Source organism: Rhodamnia argentea, chromosome 5, assembly GCF_020921035.1.
Source record: "Rhodamnia argentea isolate NSW1041297 chromosome 5, ASM2092103v1, whole genome shotgun sequence".
NCBI lineage: Eukaryota > Viridiplantae > Streptophyta > Magnoliopsida > Myrtales > Myrtaceae > Rhodamnia > Rhodamnia argentea.
The window spans coordinates 1,144,047-1,158,705 of record NC_063154.1 but is presented as its reverse complement, the minus strand read 5'-3'; the positions used below and the strand labels follow the sequence as shown (position 1 = coordinate 1,158,705).

The window sequence follows — 14,659 nt, the reverse complement described above, 5'->3', positions numbered from 1 at the left end:
AAGCACTCCAAAATCACACTCTCTCTCTCTCTCTCTCTCACTCTCTCTGTGACAAAACATGCATGATTCAAAATGGAATCCAATAAGAAATTTCTGAGGGGTTTCCTCTTCCTCGTATGAGCTGTTTGTCATGTGTTTTGCATGTGAAGACACCTAGATTTGCAAATGCGCAACATGGGTCCATAACTAACCAATTTGGGGACAGCCTACCTCTCATGCTCTTGTTCTTCGAGTGTTTCTGAGATCTGGGTCACTCGTGCCCGCATCTCTGTTCTGAAGTCTTTCCATGATTTTGTTATTTCCAGGAAAGGAAAAGAATAAATGTCAAAATATTTTCTGTCACTGAGACCCGGAAAGGTAGTTACTTTGGATGTGCTCGGTGACCCAATTAGGCAGTTCAACTATATTGCCAACATATCTACTTTTGTGGACTCCAATTAACCACACGATCCGCCATGGAATCAAGCCAAAACCTACTTTTTTGGCAACTTGTCTTCTTCTGCTTACTTCCAATTTATCACGCAGTCCACCAGGGGCTTTGAGCCAATTAAGTTACCACCGCCCTCCAACCGCACCTCCTCCTCCTTCTGTATGCAATGCACGTATATTGATTTGGGCCCTCTCTTTCTCTCTCTCTCTCTCTCTCTGAATGAAGAGTGGAGTGAAGATTCTGTGGAGAAACAGGAAGATGGCTGCAGGGTGTCAGAGAATTGTCTTGGCAATCTTGGTTGCCATGTCTGTGACACTTGACTCGTGCGTTAGTTCTGCAGAAGCAGGGCTACTGCAGAGTGTGAGTGCAAATGAAGTGAAGGGAAAGGAACAAGAGCAAGAAGACAATTGTGACATGTATGAGGGGAGTTGGGTATATGACAGTTCTTATCCTCTCTATGATCCCTCTGCGTGCCCTTTCATTCGCAAGGAGTTCGACTGCTTCAAGTACGGCCGACCCGATCGGCTCTACCTCAACTACAGATGGCAGCCCAAAGACTGTTACTTGCCTAGGTACATCTCTCTCTCTCTCTCAATCATTGTTTGCGGGCGGGCATGTCTGTGCGTCATTTATCTTATGTTGTCGTCGTGTTCATATCATTATGTGTTAATCTTGCCGTGTCTCGATTCATCTTGCTCACAAAAAGATGGGAAATTTGGAAAGTTCTCACCTTTTTCTTGCACCGCAATATTAAATCAAGATTTTGCCACCCCGTGAAGATTTTTAATTGAGCGGTTGGGCTTTAGAAGTGCACAGGAGTCAAAAAAGTATTGAGGTCTCTTTTCAGACCTAACATTAATGTTTGGTGGAACTGGTTCCTGCAAGAGAAGAAAAAAGAGCCTCTTCATGTCGCAAACCACCTGGAAAGTTGAAAGGACTGTCACTTCCGTTCCTCCGCCTGCGTCGAATTTTTTCCGATTCATGTTAACTTTCTACAAACTTGTGACATTGGGAGAGAATTATAGAGATATGACTGGATACTTGCTCCGAATTTATGACGTATGCATCCAACTGTCGCCGATAAGAAAAACATGTTTCCGAATGATGTTGCAGATTTGATGCTGAAGGTTTCCTAAGAAGGTTCCGGGGCAAGAAGATTATGTACATTGGAGACTCCTTGAGCCTGAACAACTGGCAATCTTTAATATGCTTGCTTCATGCTGGCGCGCAGAATTCGAGTATCTCGCAGGAGACGGATGGCTCGGTTTCTAAGGTCACATTCGAGGTGATCGAAAATTTTACTTCCTCAAAGAATTAGATCAAAATGTCTGGATGAATAGCATAATTATGGACAGCATGCGATAAGCAAAAAGTGAATGAGGATGTTCAAAGATCTCATGATGTCACCATCGTGCAGGATTATGGAGTATCCGTAATGCTGTTTCACTCTCTGTACCTGGTCGACATCGAAGTGGAAAGCATCGGGAGAGTTTTGAAGCTAGACTCGCTTGAGAACGGTGGTTTGTGGAAGGAGATGGATGTGTTGATCTTCAATACTTGGCAATGGTGGTACAGGAGAGGAGATAAGCAGCAGTACGTTGCATTTTCTTACAGAAGTTGTGTTCTCTTCAGCTGGTTTGAAAGATGCAGAAACAGACCTCCCTTTTTTTGGTCACCTGCAGATGGGATTACATTCAAGAAGGTAATCGCACGTACAAAGACATGGATCGGATGGTTGCGTTTCGCAAAGCATTGACGACATGGGCGAAGTGGGTGGACTCCGATGTCGACACGATTAAAACTAGAGTCATCTTTCAAGGGATTTCGCCCTCCCACTACAAGTAAGTCCTTTTCCTTTTCACTCCAACTTCAGCAAATCAAGGCGTCAAATGCGTACTGATTGCTTCAATGATTCGACGAGTTTAGCGGGACGGATTGGCATGAGCCGGGAGTGAAGGACTGCTCGAAGGAGAACCTACCGATGACTGGATCGACATACCCAGCTGGATTGCCAGCTGCGGCATACGTGGTGAAAGAAGCGATGAGTAGCATCATAAAGCCTGTTCATTTGCTGGACATTACCACTCTTTCTCAGCTGAGGAAAGATGCACATCCTAGCATCTACAGTGGCCTCAAGGTTATGGACTGCACACACTGGTGTATTGCAGGACTTCCGGATACATGGAACGAGCTCTTATCCGTGGCGCTTGCTGCTTGAACGGAAATAGAACGCAAACATGAGAACAGAGATTAAAGGATGGAGTCAAAGAGTAGCCAGATTGATCCGATACATTGATGGGACGAACATGTCCTCTTGAAAATAGAATAATGCTCATTCTTTTTTGTAATGAGAACAAAAAAGATATGTCATTACTTTCATTTTTGCGAGTCATAACCTTGTCTAAGCGGGGACGGGTGCCACAATGTTGGCAAAAGGAATGGCGGCGGTAATACCTTCGACAGTAAGATTTATCGAATAAGAGTTCACTTTGAATAGGGAGTAGAAGATATCCTCCGCCGAAAGCTAATGAAGTGGCAAGAGTTCTATAGAAATTAATCACTCAAAAGAAGCATGTTATCCACTTCCCATGCCAAAGCAGTCATTTCTTCTCTTCTTCATCACTCTTCTCCTATTTGTCAATCATTTTCCGACCCAACAGTCTATCATTAATGAAGTCCTGCACAAGCATAACTTCACACAGTTAAGGAAATAAAAAAACAACTTATGTTCATTTGTCTATGACATCCTAAGACTCAAAAGTCATGTAAGCTGGAAGACCTGGTGGCTTTAGGACTAATCTTGATATATCATCTGAGGGCTTACATGTCAATTATTCTGATATGAAAAAGTTGTTATGATTAAAATGAATTTTTCTGATTCTGTTCCCTGAATGAGTTTTAGATAATCAGAACGCGTTTGGTAACTGCCTAAAATTTCTATTTAAGGAACAGAAACGCGTTTAATAACTGCACGAAATTTCTGTTCCCTGGAACAATTGCTCTTCCCAATTTTTGTCATTTAAGTCAAACAATTACGTAGTTACTTTGTGAAATTTCATCTTACATTTCGAATTAACCGAACATTAATTCATATTGATTCTCTTATATAACATATTGCATATTGAAATGTAAAAATAAATATCAATAATCATCACGAGTCATTTTCGCCATTTACTTTGGGGTTTCATGGAACTCTTTTGGGCGAGCGGACAACCCACACGAGCGACACCTTCGTTTCTACAAGGAAAGTGCAATGCCTTGCCCCGCATTGTGTGTTTTTGGTTCTAGGAAATCAAGCTTCGGGCTTAATTCATCGAAAACTTAAGAACGAGAGCTTGTTAATTGTTCATGATGGTTATTTTTATCCCGTTCCATTTTTTTTTAAAACTAGACTAAGTCTAAAGTACATAAACCTAGGCAGATCACAACTAATGAAATCAAGTGTGCAATCAAGGAATCATGAAAGTGATAAATCGCATCATAAAATCCTAATGAAGCCCTAAGGGTTCGGAGAAATGTAGTTCAAGTTTAATTGCAAAAGTATTTATGATTTAAAAAAAAAAATCTATGAAATCTAGGAAATCTAGGCCCAAATTTATGAAGATGAGGTCAAATTAGCCTAATCTAAGCTTCTTCCATTTTTATGGATTTTTTGAAAATTTTCTTATTTTTTAGAAATTTTCCAATTTTTTTTATTTTTTATTTTTATGTAATATTTTATTATCTTATATATTTTTCTTTGAAAATGAGATCTCGTTCTATTTTAGATTGAGGAAAAATTGAGAGAACTCAAGAAGAAAAATGAGAGACGTGAGACTTCATTATATTTTGTGATTCTCAAAAGTGATTCTTTTTCCCAGAACTAACTTTCTTTTGGTTCTTGCTTTTGCTTCAAAACTGTTTCTGAGAACAGAATTAAAATTAAAATTATTTATGTTACCAAACAAGATTGTCATCTTTTTTTATTCTGGGGAACAGAATCGGGGAACCAGAATGATTACCATGTAAGTCCCGAGAGTGTGTCTAGCAACTTCCATATAAGAAAGCAGATTCATTCGATCATGAAGTTTTCCCACAGGAAGTGTGCAACAATGAGAATGCACATAGCGGTCTTCAGGAAATAACAATGAGAAAACCATGTCTTTTTCTTAATCAGAGAAATAACGCCATGTCCTAGCACATTAGAAAACAAGCTGCAAATATGATCTAACACCACAAAATTCACCAAGAACAGGTCCACTTGACAAGTAGGGGAGGAAGAACAAGTATGGGCACAGTATTTGGCATGTATTGTCATGCCAACATTAGTCAACTAAGTAAATTCAAATAAATAGAGAGGAAGAAAATAGAGTGACTAAGTTGAGATGAATAAAGACCAAATGAGCCAATATATTGGCCAGATGCAACCGAGGGGCAAAAGGAGTTACAGATACCACCAAAAGGGGCAAACAATTTAACACAGTTATGGCAGAGAGATGAGTAAATTGGAATCTCTCCGCTGGCTCACTATGCACGTGCTGAGGAAGAAGAGCTTCAGGTTCTTTATACAAAATATGAAAGAAAATTGGAATAATAGAAGAAAAGAGAATAACACAACTCCCACACAAATTCCACAATATTATTTTCTACCTCTTAAATCTCCAGGCTGAAACTGAAAACAGGGGTTTGTCATGCCAACATAAGAAGAAGCACCCATTCTCTTCCTTTAGGTTGTACCCGTCATAACCACAGCTCTGCAGCAACATCCCCGCTTGCAACAATCCATTGTAACTCAAGGACACCTTTCCAAACCCAGCTAACTCAAGCCTCGAAATCCACTTCTCAAGCTTCTCATGTCTCTCCTTCCTCTGAATGCCCTCGCTAGCAATGATATTCTTAATTTCCTCTCCGAACAGCAGCTTCTCAACCTTTTGTCGCTCTACTGATGCTCTCGGAACAGTAGACTCCAGACAATCAAACAGGGAACCATAGAAGTACAATGCGTCCACATATCTCTCCATTAAGGTAGCCCCATTATGGTTTGATTCTTGCTCAGTAATCACCATTAGCTTAGGTGACAATCCCCAGAGAGAAGTCAAGAAGCTCCCCATCTTTGGTGACAGGTTACAAGATAATGGGGAAGATGCCGAAGCTGAGTCAGGACTAGCACAATATAAAGGGACCACCTCTTTCTGAAGCCACTCTCCTAGAGTGCGCTGCTTCATATGCAACACTCTCTGTCGATGACTAGAATTAGAACTATTGGATGCAGAAGGCGAGGTCCTTCGCTGTGTCTCATCATCAGCTGCCAAGACGGTATGCAGCTGGAGTACAGAGCTAATTGCAAGTGCTTCACCAGTCTTACGCAAACTTTCTAGATCAAGATTCTCCAGCTTACAGACAACAGGATTGAACTGAAATGGGATATCCAATTTTTCAGCTTCTTCAGTCAATCGAAAAGCCATTTGATCTAAAACCTCTTTCTGTTCATTGACACCCGTAATTCGCAAGTGAGGCGGGCCTTCTGGCCTAGCTTTTAGTGACTGAAGAAGATTGATCCACTGAGCAGGCTCAAATGAGTTGAGGTCGATGATGTGAACCATCTTCTCCCCCTCCATCGCTTCTAGTATGGCCTGATTAGTGATTACGTATGCAAGCTTCAAGAAGGGGCAAAGCTCGAAAAACAATCGCTTGACAAGAATTTCCTCAGACACTAGGGATATTTTTGTCGAGTTAAGGGCTTTATGAAGGGCTGGCCAACCTTTGAGTATCCGGTCAGCAAGTGCTTCAGTGAAGTAAGCAGCAATTCGCTGCATAGCATCACCATCAGGAGAAGCAAGATGTGAGATTTGCTCAAGGTAAAGATTAGCATCCTCCACACTACCAGCAGCGACAAGGTTAGCACAGCCAACAAGATAACGGATCAGCCACAAACCTCTGTCTTCAGGACTAACTTCCCTGAGCAATGGGTATGGTGATCCTATGCCAGGAGAAAGTGACATCAACGAGAACATCTGAAGGGGAGATGAAGTTACAGATGATGATCCCTCGTCGTGAACCATACCCGCCATTGATGATGGGAAAACCTTGAGTTACGAGGATTTACGACCTCACCTGCACCACTACAATGAAATCAGATCATGCAAGAAAAGTCAAATCTCAATGTCAAGCAGTCACACCAAAGTTCCTTTACAAAAGATGGAAGGAGATGAGAACAAATGCAAGCCATGACTCCTAATTGCAGAACTCAAATTCAGTGACAGGCTCTACCTAGAAAGGCAAAAACAGTTATGGTGAACTCCAGTAATGAACAACATTAAATGCACTAACAAATGATGTCGAGCATCTCACCACTCATAGAGCATATTAATAAGAGGTAGTCATCTACCTTCATCAATATCCAACCTCTTGCACTGAGATAGTTAAGAGTTACAAGTAAATGTATTCCTCAATGAAACACTTCCTCATTTAATAGCAATAAAAAACACAACAGCTAAAACTGATTTTGGCAGAAGTCTCTTCTACTGCAGCTGTCCGGTTTCTCACTAAGAACTGAAGAATTCACACCATTTACTGCTCAATCTAGTCATTCGGGCACTGTTACCTCTTGGTTCATCAAGTACTTTCAGCTTTGCAAGATCAACAAAGCAATTACTTTCGTTGCCAAAAATAAATTTGAACCACATCAGTGACTAGAGATAATTCAAGCACATGCTATGCTTTTCTTTTCCCCAAAAGAATCAACCCCAAGCCTTACTCAAAGAACTGAGCAGGATCAACAGAATTACCAGATAAAATGTTGATGGATGCTTGCTTCTTGAGTCAGTGCTCGAGGAGAACAGCAGATATATGTTACTGAGCTGGGAAATCTGATTAGTCACAAACCCAGAAAAGACTCCAAGAAAAATTCTGAACTTGATAACCCAGTAAACCTCATCCTTCTAGCTCTTGGTCCGGAGGTCCATTAAGAGCTATGTGGGTGTCTAGGGTTTTATGGCAGAGCGAGCCAATTGGAATAAAAGCTGTCGTCTTGAAGAACTTTTCCATGGCTGCGTTGGCGACAAAGCACGAGGTTGTGTTTGTCGTCATTGTTTTGTTGTCTTTTGTTAGGATCAGAGGAATATGGAATTTCTGAAATCCAGAGCCCCCCCTCTCTCTCTCTCTCTCTCTCTCTCTCTCTCTCTCTGTTCCAAAAAATTTGTTTGTTCTCTCTTCCCTCACTAGGTAAAGCTTTGTCTGGACACGAAGTGGATGGGAATAAAAGCTGGCCAGAATTTGGGGCTATTCTCAAGAAAACTGTTGATCCAAGCATGTCATAACAAAACAAAACAACACCTTTTCTTGTTGCTTAGTGGGTGATGGTGGGGATTGCGAGGAAAGCCTCACAAGTGCCTCCAAAATCTGCATTTGGATTCTTGTCCAAAGGCAAGTGAGAAGAGACCATCCACTTGGTACTTTGTTTTATTTCTTCCTTTTTAGTTTGACATGTTAGGATCCAAGGACAATGAGACAAGGAGATTGTGGAACAAGCCAAAAATAGATATAAAACATTTCAACTTTACTGGTGGAGTCCTTGGGTGGGAGTTCTTGGAATTTGTTAATTCCATTCCTTAGAATTCCTATGCACATTCTTTCAAGAGGGAAAAAAGAACTGAAAAAAAAACCCATAAACAATTTGCCAGAAGCAATCAAAAGGTTGGCAACATAATCTTGAACATTGGGATATGCAACCCAAAAGCAAACCTTTGAATATTGAGTTAAGAGTAGTGGTATACCACCTCATGGATACTTAAACAAATCGATTTGTTTCCTTAGTGGAAGGTATTGCAATGACATATATTTATGTCCAATTTGGGAATAAGTATACTAGAAATAGCGTAACTTTCTCAAGGCACTCACTTAAGTTTTATAACTTCTTTTACAATCATTTGAGTGCCATAACTTTTAAAAAACATATATTTGAGTGCAATAACTTGCAATCAATTACTTGAGTGTCGTAAATTTTAAAAACGTTTATTCAAGTGCCAAAGATCCGATGTGGCATAGCACTTGTGATTAACCTTTAAAAAATTTATGGCACTTAAGTAATCCATTGAAGAATTATATGATTCTCAAGTGATTGAAAATATAGTTATGGCCTTGCGTTACACATAAATTATAGTTCTTATATAATCTAGAAAAAAAAAATGAGCTTCGGATGAACGCCATAGGAAGTTATGACACATGTATGTCATTTTTCCCTCTAATCCATCATCTGTTTTGTCGGTCGCATGCAAGACTTCTGATTAGGTACCTACATTATAATTTCGAAAAAAGAAAACAGAACTCACGGTTTGGGTGGTGGTATGATGTTGGCCTTATTGGTTTCTAAATATGTCTTCAACACTAAAAATACGGTACTAGCATTGCTACATATCCCAAGTGATTCGCCTTTTACAGTCAAGCCTTTCTGTTGTTGATATTTCATGTGAAATTTCACCTTCCCCTATCCCTCAAGCAAATAAATATGAGCATACATGTTTAATGGAGGCATGATTTCCTTTTAACATGACTAGTTAATCCTTCTGTTTTGTTCTCTCCGAACCTCGAAAACCCTAATCTGATTTCTCTCTCTCTCTCTCTCTCTCTCTCTCTCTCTCTCTGTTCTTTCTGGCTTTGGGTTGTGAAGACAAATGCTATGCTTGGTTTCTTGCTTGTTATAATTCGGTCAACAATTACGTCCTATTTCGATATGCCGAATTCGCATGTGGACAAACGAAAGCATCTGCCTTTGCTTTACACGCTCCCTCAAAAGAGGATACAAACTAGAAAGAGATGATAAAGCAAGGACACAGAATTCTCTGTGACAATTTTAGTTTATCTGGTAGGTTTTTCCCATAGCGAAAAGCAAACAAGTTTAAGCTCCATTTGTTTTGCAAAAAAAAAAAAATAATAATAATAATAATCTAAACAATTATTTTCAAGAAAATATTTTCCTAATTATTATTTTTTTCGCGAAACAAATGGAGGCTTATCAACATATTAGCGAGCGATTTTGTGCTTCCTAGTACTGAATTACAAGAAGCCTCTTTAGACAAAGAATCAAATAGACATACCTTCAAACTATGCAGGTTAATTAGTAAGGACTTAATAAAGATGTTTGGGTCTTGTCTTTTCTCTTCTTTTCTTGTTTATGCTCTAAACTCCATGTTTGACCGGACATTATGTTGATTACTTTAAAGGGTCTTCGTTGGTGAGAGATTGGTAAACTTAGGTAGGCATTTTCAAAGAATTAGATACAATCATTGGAACATTGAAAGGGAGAGGTGGATGGAGAGGATGCCATTGCTTTTGGAAATTTCCTAGATTTTGCTTGTTCCTAGGAAAGACGCTTTGTCCTCTCGATATGAAAGCTAACTACTTGTCCTAAACGGTTGGATATCGGTCCTAACGATGTCCTAGTTAGGGTGTTTTCAAAGGAACGACATTTTTGTAGCTTTGTAGGCACCGTTAGAGCATTTTCCTATGTCAGTCCAGCAAATATTTTATGCGCTCGCCCCTGGAGTCAAGCTAAATGATAAGGATGTCATCGTTTAATCGAAAGAAAAAATAAATAAATAGAAGGCCCCACAAGGAAGCGTTAGAAATGGGGAGGACGAAGTTAGGGAAGCCGTTTTGACCCTGTAGGATGAAGACAAGTCTCCACGAAAGACAAAACTTTATAGCGCCATTTTACCGGCGAGGTGATAGGCAAAACCAATTGTCACATAGAGGAGATAAGATATGATGGGTGTTGGCTTCGGTATATATTGATATATGATTTGAAGTGTTCAGAGATCGATTTATTTTTGGATGTTGTATTCGTAGTCAAGTCTTGATTGGTCAAATGTTTTTCACGACTTATTTGCTTCGACGTGCCATTAACTTTTATTGGATATCTATGCGAATTTTTCGCGAGACTTGCTCAATGCTGCTCCGGTTGGAATTACCAAGCTGGCGATAAAGAATATCCCTTTGAAAGCAAGGAGAAGGACCATAAGAACATGCTATAAATTAAGATAATGCTATGATCTTTCCCACATTATATGATATTTCTAACACATGTTTTTAAAGAAGAATAGATAAGGATAAGGTCTTTTCGACCCACCGGAGCAAAGGGAATCCTATGCCAGGCGCGACAACCCGTGAGTGTCTTTTAAGGATGATCACTTCATCACTTCACAAGCGACGAAAATCATTACAAGAAATAAACAAAAAACCGTTGGTTTGTACGGGTGGAAAATTCTTATTCTTATGAGATGATATCCAAGGAGGATCGTTTCTCTTTTGTGACGAAGAGAACTGTAGCCCCCAAGATGAGAACTAAACAAGGAAATGTATCGTTAAGCACGCTTCGGATATACGGTGTTCGTGTACAGATTACACAAGTAGCCTTGTACCTCATTGATTTAGACATACAAATCTCAAATCGAAGGTGGATAGCTATTTGTGTAAAAATCTTTCACAATAAACAATATATAGTAATTTTTTTTGTCAATATACAATATGGGTCCGTTTGCTTGTAGGAGTTTTCCAACTTTCCGGTATGAAAATGATCTTTTGTGAAGATTATTTTCAAGGAAATTGGTTAGCTAATATTTGTTTGGACAACAAAAAGCTAATCGATTTATGAAAAACCCTTTTCATGGACCGAAAACAACAAGTTCAGGTTAGGGAGACCAACTATCCCTTCCGACAAGAAAAATTCCACTTTCCTTAAACACCAAACAAATACTAGCTAACCAATTTCCTCGAAAATAATCTTCATAAAAGATAATTTTCATTGTCATGAACTTTTTAGCGAAACAAACACATCCTATAATTGATAAAAAATTAAGCGCCAAATGACAAGATTGGTCGCACCGGCACCCACTGGCCTCCTCGGTCCACCATTGGACGCAAGCAGGAAAAGGCAATGGTCGCCCAGGACGACGCATAGCAAAGCTCAGTGTTTTTTACATGTAACGAGTACCCTTTTAACCATTGACTCACGGAAAGGGGCAAAAGGATGCTCATCATGCCGTGCACCTGGTGATCCTTTCTCAAAGCAGACGATTCACTTTCTTCTTTTCCTTGTATCTTGTCAATTGTCTTTTAATACAATCGCGAATTGCGAGCCATCTTCCCTACCAATCATCCGACAGATACCATCAATGGATAGTTCATTAATTATCTAGTTAATTGTCTTTTACTTTTACCACCGTGTTTGAACTTCCTTTCATTCTTTGTAACTCAAAACTAACCTGTGCGCTCCAGAGCATCTATGGATCTTGGAACAAGTGTTCCGTAGATAAATCTTCTGAAACATGACTCTGCGAACTCATATTTAGCTCCAAACAAGCGTGCCATGCCATCATTTTAGCGTTTGACCCAGACGTGGAAGACGTAAGAGGCAGATGTGTCGCCTTACCAATCCTTAGTGAAATCTTTAAGACGCTAGGTTGCAAAAACGAGTCAAACCCGAGTACCAGATTTAGACCGACCCCGCAGCATGCCGTATCCAACAGCTATGCCACATGTTAACGAACGTTCAATTGATCACTATCCAACAAAGTAGGCATACTCCTGCCCTCGATAGCACTTGATTAATATTGGAAAAACGAAATCATATTAATGTGCTCGTCCTAATGCCCAAAGCGTTAATACAAAAAAGTTTTTCCATTCACAATGTCCTCTTCTTTGCCAGCGTAGATGCGCTGAGCAGCATCATATCGTCAAGTTTTAAGAGGTAACGAAAATCAATCACCCCATACCAATCAGAAGATGTTTTTATTGGCAAGATTGCTGGCAACATTGTTGGTCTGCTTTGTTAGCATTTCCTCTTGTGGAACAGACAAGTAATCAGGATTATAGTGAAAGAAAGCAAATCAAAGAACTGTTCTGTTTCAATTGATTGAGGAGAACGTTGCTTCGATCACAGGAGGTGCTATGTCGCTCTTTGCATGTTTTGCATTTAGAGAAGCCAATTCTATCATGACAAAAAAAAAGTCTATAACTGTGCACTCATTGAACAGAATAGACATGGGCAAGAGATAGACTGGTTGGCAACATGTCAAGAACAGGAACCACTGCATAGAACCAGAAGTGTCGAAGACATGCAGGAATGGCTATTGAAGCTTCTTCAGTTCTACAATGGTTACTGTGACCTTTTAACAAAAAGTCAAGAATGATAATGCTCCATTAGCTTCAAAGCACAAATGCCTGGAATCGATGTCTTACCTTTCACAGCATTAAGTAATAACTTGTTGCTAAGGTCCTGCACCATTAGTGAAGCAGAGTATCAGATGGCGATTCAGAGCTCAGTCTCCTTAATAAGAAGCAAAAGAATGGCTCACCTACGATATGCCTACACGAATAATTCGACAGAACCCAAGTTCAATTCAACTTATATAAAACAAACAACAGGTTTGCAAACTCAGCATCCATTAATCACCACAGCAAGAAATACATAAACTAACGAGTACATATTGAACAGATAATAAAGAAGACAGTGAATAAGAACTTCAAAGCATTTCAACAGAGGAACTTGTTCTGTCAGATTGAGCAGAGAGGCACGGTGACAACTACAGACTCCAAAGTTACACTTCCCAGGAGGCCACTAATCCAAAGTTGCAGATCACCTGAACAGTACCCTCCCCAGGTGAGCTTTGCGAATCAGAACCAACTATGCCGTGGCTGAACATGCAAACCCAGATGCAAAGACCCATCAATGAAACAGGACGAACCATTCATCGCTTGCCTCCTCCCCAGCTCACACACTACCACCCTAGACCGCCACACCAGCCGCCACCGTTTCTTTTCGCTGCTTCTCTCTTGGTGTGCGCTGCTTGCATTTTTTTTTTATTACCCTTTTTCAAATTTGTTGCGAACGAAATTTTTTTATGTACTGTCAAAACCTTATTCATGCTATTAGTGCAAAGTTTTGTCTCCTTAGGATGCTTATGGGTCCATGTAGTTATATCTCCTTTTATGCTTATAGCGTAAAACGCAAAATGTGGTGTCTTTGGCTTGAATGGTCTCACTAATTGAGTGCTTGTGGTATTCATGTTATTGGTATGGAATGGCAATTCAGCAGTGTAACTTTCTAGGCAAAATTGTTGATCTTGTGCCTATAAGGCTGAAATTGGGAAAAAGGCATCCATGCTCTCCAACATTTTAGTTGGAGAAGCTGTGTTATAGACTAGGCTTTAAAATGACCAAGAACTGTTCATACGTTATTCACAGGAACAATGTCATTCCCGACATGCGGTGAGACATTCTCATCTTGCTGAAGTCGGTTTGGAAAATAGAGTTCTTATTGATATCTGCATTATTTGATCAAAAAAGGGCTCACACTATTATGAATCCCGAGTTATGAAAACAATCTTTATACTATGAAGGTAGCATCGTTTGCATAATGGTAGCTTCACATTTTCGTCCAACAGGGATTATTGTATTTTCATCTTCAAGTTTTTGGGCATGGGGTGCTCGAAGGAGCAAATTCTTCGTGCTGTTGCTGAAGTTTCAGACACTTCCGGTGTGAGGGATACTTCACTCTATGGCCAGCAATACTTCGTCGCCTCAGAGAGGATCAAGTGCACTGTTGTTCCGCCTCAACCACATTTGCTGTGAAACGTTGTTCAACTTCAACCAGATCTGCAGCGGCACACTATAATCGCTTTCTCTGAAATTATAATGATAATTACTTTAACAATTTACCACATATATCGCCGTACAGGTTTGGATTATGAACATCCTGAGTGGGGAATTTCTTCGTTTTCCTACAATCAGGTCAAGTAGACATGGAAGGAAGTCAGAATACAAGGGAGGAGCTTCCCTGTGATGGTGTAACCAAGACAAAATACACCTTCAATTATTCATCACAGAACTCTTTTACCAACAGGCGGTGATGTTGACCCTTGGTCTTGCAACTTGTTATATGTTTATCCCTCCTTTGTTATGTTCACGCGGAGCGCACTTCCTCAAAATTGGTTCAGTTCCCCTATTGCATGTTCTTTTGTTTTGCGCTAAACAATTGCATGTTCACCGCCTATTTCTCTCGGATATATCGGTCACGCAAAGAGTATTTCAGGTTCAGGATACCATTCCCCTCCTCTATATATAGGCTCTGTTTGGTTCAGCATTCCAAATGAGCATTGGGGCTTCAAAGTTCTTTGGCCAAATGCAAATGTTGTTTGATTCATTTTTTGGCTTACTTTAGAGAGATGCAATTGCATCTCAAATGCTTTTCAA

At 40.0% G+C, this 14,659-nt stretch overlaps 2 protein-coding genes across 3 annotated transcripts in view; one reads left to right on the top strand and one right to left on the bottom strand.

Annotated features, from left to right (window-relative positions):
• The first annotated feature begins 426 nt into the window (after positions 1–426).
• LOC115742216 (protein trichome birefringence-like 41) lies at positions 427–2,816 on the top strand. The gene is made up of 5 exons (XM_030676357.2): positions 427–1,002; positions 1,544–1,715; positions 1,848–2,023; positions 2,113–2,271; positions 2,357–2,816. Exons 1-5 carry the CDS (start codon positions 650–652, stop codon positions 2,646–2,648), a joined length of 1,152 nt encoding a protein of 383 aa, XP_030532217.1. The 5' UTR covers positions 427–649; the 3' UTR covers positions 2,649–2,816.
• Positions 2,817–4,795: 1,979 nt separating this feature from the next.
• Positions 4,796–14,659, bottom strand: part of LOC115742215 (scarecrow-like protein 3) — a 31,358-nt gene continuing 21,494 nt past the window's right edge. Inside the window, exons 2-3 of one of the 2 annotated variants that reach the window (XM_030676355.2) lie at positions 7,198–7,589; positions 4,796–6,531 (exon numbers count right to left, since the gene is read on the bottom strand). In XM_030676355.2, the coding sequence (XP_030532215.1) occupies positions 5,056–6,480 (1,425 nt within the window). In that variant the 5' untranslated portion in view covers positions 6,481–6,531; positions 7,198–7,589 and the 3' untranslated portion in view covers positions 4,796–5,055. The remainder of the gene's footprint in view (positions 6,532–7,197; positions 7,590–14,659) is intronic. The other variant, XM_048278534.1, reaches the window with a different exon arrangement.